Source organism: Corvus moneduloides, chromosome 5 (genome assembly GCF_009650955.1).
Source record: "Corvus moneduloides isolate bCorMon1 chromosome 5, bCorMon1.pri, whole genome shotgun sequence".
NCBI classification, from domain to species: domain Eukaryota; kingdom Metazoa; phylum Chordata; class Aves; order Passeriformes; family Corvidae; genus Corvus; species Corvus moneduloides.
Window position 1 is genome coordinate 62,662,080 of NC_045480.1, and position 15,104 is coordinate 62,677,183.

Here is a 15,104-nt window from a genome sequence, read left to right on the forward strand (position 1 = left end):
TGCTCTCAGTGGCTGTTTTTAAGCAAAGAGGAGAATTTCACAAAATTCCACTTAGTTTTTGAACTCTACACCATTTGGAATATCGACCTGAAAAGATCCAAAATATAATTTTCTGTAGAAAACCTCTGCCTATACATGTAGTCAGCTGCAACATTTGATTTATTGTAGATAGATTTTCCTAGGTAGTGGGATGGAAGGGAAATGGTTACAAATGAGTGATGAATCATTTGTGAATATTCCTGAGGGGAATATTCCTTATTCTTACCAGTGCCTTCTGGTCCCTTATTCCCTCACTCCAAATTGTTCCCACAGAGTTCCCTCAGGAGAGGTAGCACAGAGCAACTCCTTCCATAGCAGCCACAACACAATCACAAGCAAATATGAAATAATTGCCCAAAGCCCACAGCAGAAATTTCCTCCAAAGGGAGAGGCAGCTGTGAGTTGTACTTTGAAGTTTACCACTAATTTTGTGGTTTTATGTTCAAACAGCCAATTTCTGTGTTTTTCTGAAACTTGCACAATGATATGTGCTGGTACTCAAGCAGGAGATGTGCAGAAATTGCATCCACGGTATTGGTTTCTACATTCTTTTGGGTAGACACATGTTGGGGTTTTAGGAGTTCTCCTGTTTTCTTTTTCTCTTAAAGAATTTTCCCCGTACATGTTGCCAAGGGGACAAATTACTGGGTGCTTAAGAAAAACAAAAGACCTGGCCACAGAAGGAGGGGTCCATCTGGCTACTCTCTTTCACCTGGGCTTGTGGGCTGTTAGTTCCCGGTGTTTGGACGGAGAGAGATGCTGGAAGGAATTCGTCAGGCTTCTGCTTTTTTCCAGCTGCCTTCCTTCTACTGGAGAAACCTCAGGATTCCCAAGCCCGCCTTCCCCTGCCCTGCTGGGAGCTGGGCTGCAGCCACCCAGCCCCCACCGTTGCTTCAAGCCTTCACTACTCTGTAGCCCTGTACATCCTGCCTGCCCAGACCTCCGGGGGTTCCACTGCAGCTCTGGAGTTTGATACATCTCATCTGCCTCCTGGGATTTGTGCTTGTCCCTGCTGTTCCAGCATGCTGTCTCCGAGGGTCTGGCCGGACACTGGGATCGGCTGCCCAGGGGTTTGTGAAGCCTTTGTTCCATCTCTTCCCAGGATCCCAGGCCGCCATTGCCACGTGCTCCCCGAGCTTGCTCCGGAGCGCCCCCTGCAGCCGCGGGGGAACCATCGCACCTGCCCTGCTCACCGGGAGCCGCCAGCGCCCCTGCCGGCTGTGACCGGAACTGCACCCAAGGGGAAAGGGCCTGACAGCTGAGAAGGCTGGCACTGGGTTTGTGGTTCTGTTTGCTGTTACTGCCATAGATATTGTTGTTTGTTTGCCTTGTTATACACACACATATATAAAATAATAAAGAACTGTTATTCCTGTTCCTCATATCTTTGCCTGAAAGCCCCTTAATTTCAAAATTATAATTCAGAGGGAAGGGGGTTGCATTTTCTTTTTCATTTCAAGGCAGACTCCTGCGTTCCTTGGCAGACACCTGTCTTTCAAACCAAGACAATACACTACCGTAATACCAAAATAAACTACTACTCTCTTCTCCTTACAGGGAGAGGGGGGTGGTGGAAGAAAGTAAAGATGATTCTAATGAAGAAATACCAAATTTTGCAGCTTGGACTCAAGAGGTGAGAACGATCAAAAAGGCTGAGGGGTGAGTTGTGACTAAACCCTCTCCTTAATATCCACCAGGTCATGGCAAAGTCTCCCTGTAGTGACTTTTGCAACTCCTGGTAGCTCAGGAGCCAGCCAGAGCTCGCTTGAAGTAACACACCTGTGACCAGGCATTTTCTGGCTCATTTTCCCTCAGCTACCTCCTTGGAAGGAGGAAAGTTAATCCCAGAGACTGAATGGAGATGGGATAGCTCTGAACTTCAAGCAAGTGAAGGGGGGGGCAGTTGAGGTATTTTGTTTTGAGACTAAGCTCAAAATGTTTCCATGCTGCTTTGCAAAATTGATTCATACCTTTTCCCTTCCTCTGATAATCAAAGACTTTTTATCTCCATTCACCTAAATATTCTCTTGCAAACTTCCTAAGAAATTCCAGATTTACTACGGGTCCAGTAGACATCACACTGGGTACCATCTCATCCCAAAGTTACAGACACACATTTCAAAGCCTCCTTTGTCCACAGCTTTTTGGTGAATGCTGAAATATATCAGGTTTTTTTTTTGATCTACAAAGCCAATAACAATAACAATAAAAATTTGCATTCTTTCTTCTTTTAGGTTTCAGAGAACTCATGTATTAGGTTTGTGTAGCAAGGTGGCTTCAGTGAGAAGCTGCCAGAAGCTTCCCCTATGTCTGATGGAGCCAATGCCAGCCAGCTCTAACATGGAACTGCTGCTGGCCAAAGTAAAGCCCATCAGCAATGGTAGAAGCACCTCTGGGATAAGAGGTTTAAGACAGGAAAAAACCCTCAACTACACAATTCCAGCTAGAGAGAAGAGTGAGAATGTGTGAGTGAAACAACACTGAGCGCCAAGGTCAGTGAAGAAGGAGAGGGAGGAAGAGGAACCAGGTCAGTGTTCCTTTACATGGTTTGTTCAGAAAATTAGCAGAAACCAATTCATCTACTTGGGTTTTTGCAAGGCTGTGTGGAACTACTGCAATGGCAATCCTCTCCTAAATTATACCAAGTACAATGACATAATTTATGGGGGGGGTTAATGTATTCCACTTCAAATGATGCAATACTTTCAAAAGAATTCAGCTCTTCAGATTTCAGTATCTTAACTAATCTTGGTGCTGTCATGTTATTTTCAATAAGCAGGCAAGTAAGTGGTAAACAGTTACCGATCATTTAGAGTCAAGCCAAGCAAATTTTATCAGCATTACAGCAACCATCTAGTTCCTTCAAGAACATGTAACAGAAGTTTTTAAGTGTCAATTCAGATACCAGCTGCCACATAATAATTTTTTAAGTATTTAGTCACAGAAAAAAACATCAAGGATGAATCTAGCTTCACTGATTGCACTGGAGTTGCAGTATGAGTTTCTCTGGTGTATGCCACACACTCTTATACTTTGTAAGCAAGTAGAGAACATCTCAGACACTTAAAAAGATAAAATAAACTGAGTAAAAATAAAGAAAAACAAACATCACAGTAACTTGTGAAATACTTAAGGTAATGATTATTCAACTATACACCATTTGTCCCAATAAATAACTGCAAATTGACTTAACTCTGTAAATCCTTTAATACACAAATGTGTAAATGGACCAACCAGTATCTTGGCTTTTACTTGTTTCTGCAGGTAGGTTTGTTCCTCATTTTTCATGGAGTGTTGCTTCTCTAAATTATTTCACATCAGATGTGCACTCTATTTTAGGACAACACAGATAACAAAACCAGTGTACAGAAAAGCAAGGAACATCATCAGAGGGTAAAAAAAAAATTCTGAATTTAAGGATAAACAAACCTAACCACTTAATGAATGGGCAATGCTAACTAAGTCTTATGACACATATCAAAGTATTTAAATTCAGGTACTTAGCATAAGTAATTAATGACGGGATTCTGGAGTACGTAATTACTGAGTATTAACACTCTTAAAGCCAAATTAAGACCAGTGTTTCTCTGTTGTCCAACATAACTTATGTTGTTCTTCAAGAAATCTGTCATGTCCAACTGGTTAAAATTGTTAATTACATGAGCATGTAATGAAACCATCAAAATCTTTGAAAGAAACTTCATTCCATGCCAGTATTTGTCTTCAAGCTTTCTCATTCATGTCATGCTAAAGAAGCAGTGCCAAGGAATTTGTTGGCTGAACTGGTTTGGTGACTTCTCATCTGCCTGGCTGCTGGTGGCTCTTGAAGGTGCCAAAAGGAAGGTGCAAGATGGATTTGGATCACTGAATGTCAGAAAAAGGGGCAATTCTGCTCTTGCCAAGATGTATGCCTCCCTTTTTTTTTCCCCTAGCATCTCACTGAAACATGGTAACTGTGCCTTTTTTAGGGCACTGTTACATTAAAATATCAGATGCCATCAAATGTTTGTTGGCTTTCCATTTATGTTACTAACATTGGCTCAGCTGAGCGTAGTCTCCTAAGTCATATTCAAAGAGCTGTTTTTCTTCTCAGCTTTATCATTGTCAGCTTTATTATTGTAGGAAATTTAATAACTTCTTTGGAGTTTTCATTCTTAAACTTTTTCTATTTTCATTCCACTGGAATATAGCAGACATTGAAATACTTATACATTTATCTGTGTAGTGATGCAGTTTCCACATTTGAAAACAAGCAGCTCTATTAATTAGCTAGTTAGACTTAACAAACTACGGACTGGTTAGTCTATCACTGAACTTTGTTACAATAACAGAATAATTAATCTGCCACAGTGTTAACAAATAGTTCCAGGATGAGAATATAATTGTTCTTGCACAATCAAGGTATGGTCTTGTGGGAAGTAGGTCCTGTCAAACAAAGCTTGCTTCTATTTTGGCAGGGTGAAAGCTTTGGTCAATAGAAATAGTAGGGTTGGTGTCATATGTCTGGATTTTGCCGAAGAAATTTTAATTGTAATGACAGATTGTATATAAAATTAACTTGGTCATAACACGTGGGTGTAAAACAAACCCACAGAGATATTGGAGAATAAGGGGGTAATAGTGCATGGGAAAGTTGGTAAGAGTCCCTGTATAATTTTAATACTCTACATGATCGATTCTGTGCTAAAGAAACTTTATGACAATTTTTCTAAATTACATAGGGATTGACAAGATAGTAAATAGTGATGTAAAGACTCGGATCACTATACTATAGCCTAGTGCTTATGTCCATAAACCAGACATAAGGCAAAGGGTGTCAGTTAAAACCACAATAGGGATCACTGGTTTGGAAAGTTTATCGGAGTGAGGATTTTGGATAAAATGCTCAATGTGTTCCCAGTGCAGTGCTGTGTCAAAAAAAAAAAAAAAGAGGATTCAGACATAATGTCTCCAAACTAGCAAATACTTCGCTTCTGTCAAAACAAACGCAAAACTGGTAAATCTCTGTTAACAGAGTCCACCTCTGACACCTACACTCCAGAAATTATCAGAGTTCAAAGGATGGTATAGACATGAAGGAGAGCTGGAAACTGTGAGTCATCCAACACACCTCAGGAAGCAGGGCAGTCCACAAAAAGGTGTGTGGGCTGTGGACAGGCACCTGCCTGACCCATGGGGAGCCTGGAACACCAATAGGGCTTTATAAAGAGTAAAGGGGTCAATATGACACCTAAGGGGAGTTAAATATAGGGAAACACTTTTTACCAGTCGGTAACAAGTCCATTTGTCATGAAAGAACAGCAGAACTTCACACCAAAAAAAAAGCCTAAGAAAGCTGTCATTCACAATGAGAAAAAAAGTAGTAAGTGGCATACAGAAGAACAGCTGTCATAATTTTAGAGAATTTTAAAAAAATGCATCTCAGAATACGAAGCCTTTTTATTTAACCTTCCTTGGAAAGGTAGATTCCTCATCCAGACTGCAAGCTTGGAGTCAGTTTGTTTCTCCTGAATATATACACCTGTTCTTTCAGCCTAAGTAAGGTGTGCATTTCTCAAAGATAATCTTTCAAACTTTTGATGTTTTATATTTGCTCCTAGTCAACTGAATGGCTGTCTTGAACCACTGGCAAATGCCAGTTGGCTGTGTCTAATGAAGACATCCATTGTAAGAAGGTCTTCTGGGAAATAAATGATAAAATGTCTTCTTTATTGCATCTTTTTCCTTCTAAAGTAATGTTAATGTTCATTAGTATGATGATATTACAGAGAATGGTTGTCGTTCTAGAATCATGTTTATTTTCTTCCCTGGGAGGTTTATAATATGTTATGTGAAATAACTCCTCAGTTTGTGTTGATATCTGCTCCTGATTTCTTTTTTTTTCAAAATTGAATGACATATGTTGTAGTTCTAAATCTAATGGCATAGAGAACTTTAAACAGCCCCATTCAGTGTTAAAACCACACTGAGGTTCCAACCTTGTACATTTTTTTCAACAAAATATTATAAAACTTGCAGGGGCAAATATTCTTTTATTTCCATTTCAGATTTTAAAATAATTCAAGGGACTGACCAGAAGTTCATTACTTTGTTCCTGTCATGGTTTGACACTGGCCAAACACCAGGCACCCACGAAAGCCGCTTATGTTCCCCTGCCACAGCTGGACAGAGGAGAGAAAAAAATTTAATGATGGGTTCATGAGTTGAGATAAGGACCGGGAGAAAACACTCCAAGGACAAAACAGGCTCATCTTAGAGGCACAAAATGAATTTATTACTAACAGGGTCAGAGGAGGATAATGAGAAGTAAAATAAGCCCTTAAAAAACCACCTTTTTTCCCCAAACCCCTCCCTCCTTCCCACTGAGAGGGGGACAGGGGGGTGGCAGTTTTGGTCAGTTTGTCACCTGAGTTCTTCTGCTGCTGCTGAGGGAGAGGAGTCCTTCCCCTGTGAGACCGTGGGGTGCCTCCCACGGGACACAGTTCTCTGTGAACTTTTCCAGCGTGGGTCCACTCTCACGAGCAGCAGTCCTCCCAAAACCGCTGCAATGTGAATTCCCCCCCATGGGCAAACAGTCCTCCCAAAACTGCTGCGCCATGGGTCTCTCTTTCCACAGGGTGCAGTGCTCCAAGGACAGGCTGCTCCAGCCTGGAAGCAGGACCCTCTCTCTCCACCGGGTCTCCCACTCGATCACAGCCTCCTCCAGGCATCCACCCGCTCCGGCACGGGCACCTCCCCCATGGGCTGCGGGTGGATCTCTGCATCCCCCGTGGATCCCCATGGGCTGCAGGTGGATCTCTGCATCCCCCATGGATCCATGGGCTGCAGGGGCACAGCTGCTGCACCATGGTCTGCACCACAGCCTGCAGGGAAATCTCAGCTCCAGCACCTGGAGCACCTCCTCCCCCTCCTTCTCCACTGACCTTGGTGTCTCCATATTGTTTTCCCTCACATGTTCTCACCTCCTCCTCTTCTCTGACTAGAAAAAAACTGTGCCCCACTTCATTTTGATTTTCTTCTTAAATATGTCATCACAGAGGCGTTACCAACCTCTCTCATTGGCCCAGTTCTGGCCAGCAGCATGTCCATCTTTCAGAGCCATCAGAGATTGGCTCTGTTGGACATGGTGGAAGCTTCCAGGAGCTTCTGACAGAAGCTACCTCTGTGCCCCTCCCTACCAAAAACCAGGTCCTTTTGAGTTGGCAAAACCAACTCAGTTCCCAAACTACAAGATGAAAAATAAACATTTGAAACTTTATGATTGAGCATGAAGACTCAAAAAAAAAAAAACAAAAAAAAACAAAAAACAAAAAAAAAAACCAAACAAAAAACCAAACCAAACCAAACCAAACTCAAAACACACAGACAAGTATTTTGCATGAGGGATAAAGATATGTGATGAGCATGCAGGAAAAAAAATATTTACATTGGCTTCAACAAAATGTCAGCCATGACAGCACAACACCTATTTTACATTGCAGTGAAAGCAGATCAGGTTTCCATTTAGAAGTGCCTTGATACAATCTACAATGCAGTAGCAAAAAGACACAATACACCTTCATTTTCGATGCCATTTACTTGCGTGATGACATTTCATTTCTTTCGAGTTTTATTCAAATGTTCTACAATGCTTAATGGAAGATAAATATGAAAGATATTACAAATTATGCTTTTCTTTATGCCAGTAATATGCCACCCTCCTTGCATATAAAACTGACTAATTGGCACTAATAGTTTTCAGTACTTACAGTTTTCCATTCATAGCAGTCTGTACCCACTGCTGAAAAGCAGGTTAGAAGTGGGAAGCAGGCGTGCCCAGCTTCTGATAAAGTTTTTTTCCTGCTTGAGGACAAGTGCATGGTTCACAAAGAAAATTAACTTCATCACTGCTTGCAACTACAGCAGAGTATCATGTGCTTATTCTTTCCCAAAATGCTAGTGTGGTTTTAGTAGTTCTACTGCAGATTTTTGGAGGGATAATATCTCCAGTACTGCCATCACTACCCCTACAAGAGCACAGGAACCTTGCGTGTCCTGCTTTTACTAAAGGAAGTTACTTGGAATTTTTGCCACTACTAGGCCAGGCTAGAATTTAACTCTCAAGGTACTTAGCATATAGTTTTTAGCTACACCTGGTTTAAAAAACAACAAAACAAAACAAATTGACGTTTCTTCTCAAAGCTATAAGAAACTTTCTTGTTCAAAAATTTTCCTTAAAAATACTACACCTAAAAATCCCCTTGAGAGCGAGGTCATTTCAACAGTACTAAAATTCAAATAATCTCACTCTGTGATAAATTCAGAAAGGGTGAAGAGGCTCTTCTGCATTTCCATTCAAGGTGCAGCTGCCCTCCTCACCAATGATGATGAACGTTCTCCATCGTGCAGTGGAACTGAGAGCAGAAGAACTGGCAATTTTTAAGTGCACATCAGGGACAGTTGCCTCCCTCTCCTGAACTTTTTACTACACAGTAAAAACCACGACTGCTACCTCAGATGAAAAGTCATTTCTCCCAGGACCGTGTCTCTGTCTCCACATGATGGACCGTGGATACCAGCTCCATGCCAGCACTAGTTGATAAAAGGATAGACTCTACTATAAAGTATAGCCTGCATCAGCAGTTTGTGCCCAGAACATGGCTTTATGTTGTCTTTGGGGCTTAATTGAGCCTTATCAACATCTTTAATAAAACAAAGATGCCTATCTGATTGGAAAGTAACAGTTTTACACCTAAAGGGAGGTCAGTGTGCCTAGTCCTTTCCTGACAACTTGGAAATCAAATAGCATTCAGAGCTGCAAGGGTAGAAAATCTGTTATCTATACACACTCATGTTCCCTTTGAGTGTGCTTTATTCTAGGGCTCTTCAGGTCCTCAACAATTACCCAGACCTTTAGCAGTAGGCACAATGTGGTCTTCAGCAGCAGAGGTGAACTTCAAGCATGATGTGGGCATGGCAGAGAACAGGCACAGAAAAGGGGTGTGGTAAGAGGGCAGTGTCACCTCCCCTTGTGGACGGCTTCCTTCCAGGTTGAGACCGGAGCCTGCTCTTCCTTTTAACACCCAATTTTACAAAATTGTCTGAGCCACAGGATGAGAAAGCCAAATCTTTCAAGGCAGGCTGTTAAAAGGGGAATCTTAGAATGGTTTGGGTTGGACGGGACCTTAAAGATCATCTCATTCCAACCCCCTGTCATGGGCAGGGACACCTCCCACTAGACCAGCACCATCCCGCCTGGTCTTCAATGCTTTAAGGGATGAGGCATCCACAGCTTCTCTGGGCAACCTGTGCCCAGTGCCTCTCCACCCTCCTACTGAAGAATTTATTCCTGGTATCTAATCTACACCTGCCCACTTGCAGTTTGAAGCCATCACTCCTTGTCCTATCAAAACGTCCCTCTCCAGCTCTCTTGTAGCTCGTTCAGGTACCGGAAGGTGCTGTCAGGTCTTCCCGAGCCTTCTCTTCTCCAGGATGAGCAACCAGAACTCTCTCAGACTGTGTGCAGAGGAAGCTGGGGACCCCAGAGCTGAATGCAGCACTTCAGGCGGGGTCTCACCAGAGCAGAGGGACAGTATCGCCTCCCTCACCCGCTGCCCACGGTGCTTTGGATGCAGCCCAGGACACGTTTGGCTTTCTGGAGTGCGAGCGCGCATTGCCGGCTCGGGTCCCGCTTGTGGTCTCCCGGCAGCCCGAGTCCTCCTAGGCAGGGCGGCTCTCAGTCCGCGGCTCTTGCCCGCAGTGTCCCTGCGGAGCGATGCCGGGCGCGGCCTCGCCGCGGGTGTGCCCGTGCCCGCGCTCAGGTGCGGGGGCGCGGAGCGTGCTCCCCGCGGGGCGGGCGGAGCGATCGGCGGCGCGCACGGCGCGGGTGCGCGGCCGTCCCGCGAGCTTTGTGCGAGAGGGAGCGCGGAGCGTGCGGGGCCGGGCCGGCGCTGATGTCACCGCTGCGGCGGGAGCTGCCGCCGCCCCGGGCCGCAGCAGCCGCCCCTCCGCGCCCGGCGGAGCGCGGATAGGCGGCGGGGGCTGCGGGGGGCATGCGGCTGCTGCCTCCGCCCGGTGCCCGCCGGTGCCCGCGGGGCTGCGCTGTCTGCCGCGGCGGCCGGGCATGGTGGCGCCTGATGCGGGCGGTGCGTGCGTGAGCCACCCCTCAGCCCGCCGGGCCCGCCTTTTTCCGCGCCGGGAGCATGTGGGTGAACCCCGAGGAGGTGCTGCTGGCGAACGCGCTGTGGGTGACGGAGCGGGCCAACCCCTACTTCATCCTGCAGAGGAGGAAGGGGCACGGCGGCGATGGCGGCGGCGGGGGACTGGCGGGTAAGGGCGGCGGCAGCGGGGCCGGGGCGGGGCCCTCGGCGGTTCCCGGGGTGCGGGGTCCCTCAGGGGCCGGGGGGCGGCTGCAGCGGCGCTCCCCGATCCTGCCGGCCGCCCGAGCTCAGGCGCGTGGAATGCGCCAAGATTCCCAAGAGGATTTACGCGCTGGAGCCTTGTGTGGGAGACCACCGGTGACCGATGGCTCCGTACGTCAGGGTGTGACTTGCCCCAGGTTCTGAGAAAATTTTGTTGCCGAACCTTTAGCACGGTTTCCCTAAAATAAGACAATGTAGTAATTCAGAAATTTACGAAGAGAACAGATTTGCTTCGGCTTCTCCGTATTCTCCAGATGTCCTTGTGAAGTGTGTTCCCTGAATGCTTTGTTTCTGACTGCTGGCAGCTGGAGACGCTTTTGTAGAGGTTTGGATCATACTCATGTAGGTTTTAATAATACTGTGCATATACATTCATCGAGGTCTTCCACCCTTTCTTAGGCAACATGTAGGTATTTATATGAGATTGGAGATGCAGAACCTAATGGTGTTTCCACTGGTACTTGAATTGGTACAGAATAAGCAAGCTCATTCTCCTGAAACCTGTGCTTTCATCTTCACACACTCCATGACAACTAGTACTCCAGGCTAAGCGAACTAAACATATGTGCAGCATCTGTGTTTGGTTCAAGGTCCTGCACATGTTTGCTGTGAGATTAAGTGTTTCTTCAGCCCTTCAGTGCTCTATGGACTTGTAAACAGTTCTAAACTAAGGCACCGCTGTGAAGTGTGTTTTCATGTAGTCTGCTGAGATCTTGTGTCAGTGTTGTGTGTTGATAAACTACCTAATTCTTCTGTGGGAAGTGACCAACAGCCGCTCCACATTGGTTGTAGATTTAAAAAAAAAAATTTATAATCTTTGAAGTGTGGACAGGATTGGCAAATCCATAAAAAACGTGTCTTGCCTCAAAAGTTCACCCCTGCTTTGCTTACTGAAAAATTCTTCTCAGGCTCTCCTTTAATGGATTACCCCCTGGCCTCTCAAGGTCTGACAAAGCGCTCTTCTACCTTTCTGACATTTTATCTTTGAATTAGAGACGGTTTGAGATAGCCATCCATTTTCCAGTCATTTCTCAGTTACTGGGGAAACATTTTGAGAGTTTAGGGTTCTGTTCTTCAACCTGTTTGCACAGTGCATGCATACCTAAATCTTCTTGCAGTTGTATGTGTAATAGTCTGATTGGTGAAACCACTTTACAGATGGAGAAAACACTTTTGGAAGATTTTGTCCTTGAATGGAAGTAGGATTCATAAATGTGCACTCCTTTTTTTGTGGAGGCCAGATAAGCTTTCAGCATTTGGTAGAAGTTCAGAATAGAGAAATAGTTATTTGTTTCTGCATTACCCCTTCCCTTCTGGAATTTAAATATTTGTGCATTGTATCCATTATTTTAGTATGTGAGTGAGGTCTGTATAGTGAGTATTATTTAGAAGGTGAAATTCTCCACATATTTTGAAATCCGCTTTCCATGTAGCTCTTACTAGTGCCTGTGCTTTACCTGGAACTGCAGCTGCTGTGGCATTGATGTAGTAGCAACAAGTCCATTTCCAGGGATTTTGTTTGTTTGCACAGAAAAGGGCTGGTAAAAAGTTGTAGCTTTTTTCAGTATGTTGCCAAAACTGTAACTAATCAATCCTATGTGACTAACTGATTTATTAGAGTTGGCAGTATTTAAAGGAATGTATGGGAACTTACCAGACCATGTGCTAAAATGTCAAGGGTTTATGACACAGTGCTCAACAAAAAGTGTGATAGGGATGGATGGATGGATGGATGGATGGATGGATGGATGGATGGATGGATGGATGGATGGAGTCTCCAAGCCACTCCCAACTTGACAGGCACAGTAATAGGTAGAACTTAGGTTTATTTGTTTTTCATGGAAATACTGGAATTTTCTACTAGTACTTTTAACAGCTGTTGTCTGCCAGTTGAGGGACAAGGAAGGTGGAGAAAGCTAGTGGATTGTTCTTGGTAGGAAAGGCTAGGTATTAAAAGACCTAGCTGATCCTGAGCTAAAGAATAAATAAATCTGCTGACATGGTACACAGGAGATGTAATTTGTAGTAATTACAGCATTTAGGATGACCCTTTGGAAGCTCTCTAGATGATACTGATCTTGTGAAGAAGGTGGAGGTTACCTAGTCAAAAGTAAACAGGGGAAAAAAAAGAACCTTTGGTGTGGTGGGTTGGGTTTTTTTCTCCTTAATTGCACTTTCTGTAGTGACATAATGCTGAAATTTGCTCAGATATAATCTAAGAAGTTAGCCACCCATGAATATGGTGTAAAATTTGGCCTGGTTGCTCTGTGGGAAACCAACTTCTATGTCCTTGAAGTTGACTAGAGATATTGTATACAAGATTTTTAACTGTGCTAGGGATGATCTCAATTCATATTTGCAAGAGAGGATGTAAATACAGCTGTCCTTTTTTTTTGTGATCTAACTTTTGCTGACTTCTACTCCCTCATTATTGACTCTTGAAGTCATTTGTCTTGAATTGTAGAATGAGAATTTACTTTCAGATTGATGAGACTGTGGGTTTGATGACATTAGATGGCTTCACCATGTAACTTAAGCAGTGGCTAGGCAATGAGAAGCATCAATTCTCTGGCATTTCCCTCAAATCTAGGTTTGCCATGAAACTGTCATCAGCAAACTTGTCAGAGTTAAGTGTAATGCCCTTCTCTCCATCTGTGATCATGGCAGACTTCTTTTGGCATGTCTCAGTCCAAAACCGAGTATTTTATGTAGCCTTGGGGATGGGTGAAAGTACTTCTTGTTGGGTTTTTGTTGGAGCAGAGGAACAGTACTCGAGTTACCTGTTCTCCTGGATCCACTCTGAGTGCCCCAATGCTTTGCAGGAAAAGGAGTATCAGTCAATTTGGGGGAAGGGGTGGAAAATCCACCCTTTCTACACTGGTTCTCTCCTCTTGGCCTTGGTTTATGTAGCAGTTGAACAGAGAAGCTCTCTTATTTAAATACTCCACTATATTGTGTTGTAACAAGTTAGGAGAATGATGATGATCTTTTAATGTGTTAGGGCAGTGCTGATCAGCGAGTCCACAGAAGTCATCTCTGCTAACAAGGTGTATTTGATCAGTAGTTTACTTCAGAGATACAGGTTTTCTAATAAGCAGTGTGGATACATTTTTATACTGAATTAGGGTCTGGACTCATTTAAATTATTGTGTCTATGTCAGTACTAGTCACATCAGTAGGACTTTTCTTTGTAAGCATGCCTTAATTGAAGGGTTGTTTGGGTTTTATTTTTCTTCTTAACAAAAGGAAAATAGGAAAGATTGTAAATTGGATTTTAAATCGGATTTTCATAGCTATTCTGCAGACTCACATTATCTTGCATCACTGCATTAATTTTCCAGGACAAGGCCAAAAAAAGTACTTTTCTGCTTTAAAAGTATTTGATGGTTGATGAACTTGCTCTGTAATTAAATTGTTTCATGCTTTGAACATAATGCCATTTTGAACATAATGCCATTTTGCTTCTGTGTGACCCTTGATCAAGTGTTTCATCTTCCTTTTGTTCACCAACAAGGAAGAAAGTATTTTCTTTCCTCATATTCTTCTTGCTTCCCTGGGCAGCCTGGTAGTTTGGCCTGTATGAAATAATTCCTTCTCCAGAGGAATGTGGTGTATTTATTTACACAGCAGCCTGCATCAGCTGAAGCAGAGACATTTGGACAGAACACGAACCCAGATCTCTACCATCATTTGGGCACTGTGCCCTGTATGACAGTATTTCTTTTATGGATGTAAAGATCTTGAATGTCATAAACTTTATAAACAGCTAAAAGGCTCGTGTTATTAAGTGTATCTTGCATTCAGAAGCAACAAATAGGTTTAAAAATGTCTCTTAACTGCTTGCTGCTGTGCTGTGATAATGTTTGCCAAACTTCTACTTGGAGACATTATAGTAAGGATCTATTGTGTCTGGTGATTGATGGTAGAGCAATGTATTCACTTAGAGCTTACAGGAAGGGAGACCGAGGGCGTGGTACAATTAGCTGGTGGCTACTGTGCTCCTTTTTGCCTGTGTACATTCGTGTGTGTGAAGTGGAGATGAAATTCTGAGTAACTTCGTTTAAAATGTTTTTGTGAGATCTTTGAATTCCAAGGGAAAGAAGTTGTTCTTAGATAGCAAGAACTGTTTTTAGGAGTGAATTGTTTTGCAAATAGGGTATATATGCTTACAGCTGCCACAGTGCCTATGTGAGAGATGCAGTAGGAGTTGTAAGTCCGTGCAATGTTGCCAAGGATGATTCAAATGTTTAAGCAGAAGAGAGCAGATGGAAATTTGCTGACTTGTGGTGTTAAAAGGATCTGATGAAATACTACTTCTCCCCAGATATTTTTGCAGAAGAAGTTGTCATTTAATTTCCACACTGGAAAGGCAAAAAGGAGAGGTTCTGAGCTTTGCTGGCTGATGCGACATATCAATGTCAGATCTAATATAATTTTTAATACTGTGACAGTGTTCTAACTTGAAAGACTTCTCTGCAGCCTTGCGGGACAACACAATTAATAGCTCACATTTGGAGCTAAGATTCTGTTTTGCTTGCAGCCTATCAGCTCAGACAGTTGAGGAAGACATTGATTGAAAACCTTTTTATGCTTAAGATTTAGAAAAGCTTTTTGGCCTGAACAAAGAATGGTCCATGTTTTAACAAACTTGACACTTTCTGCCCT

General features: G+C 43.5%; 1 protein-coding gene across 1 annotated transcript in view; it reads left to right on the forward strand.

Moving 5' to 3' along the window:
- Window positions 1–10,059: 10,059 nt before the first annotated feature.
- The window catches only part of TBC1D9 (TBC1 domain family member 9), a 48,497-nt gene continuing 43,452 nt past the window's right edge, over window positions 10,060–15,104 (forward strand). Inside the window, 1 exon segment of the mRNA XM_032108975.1 lies at window positions 10,060–10,347. Within this exon segment, the coding sequence (XP_031964866.1) occupies window positions 10,221–10,347 (127 nt within the window). The 5' untranslated portion in view covers window positions 10,060–10,220.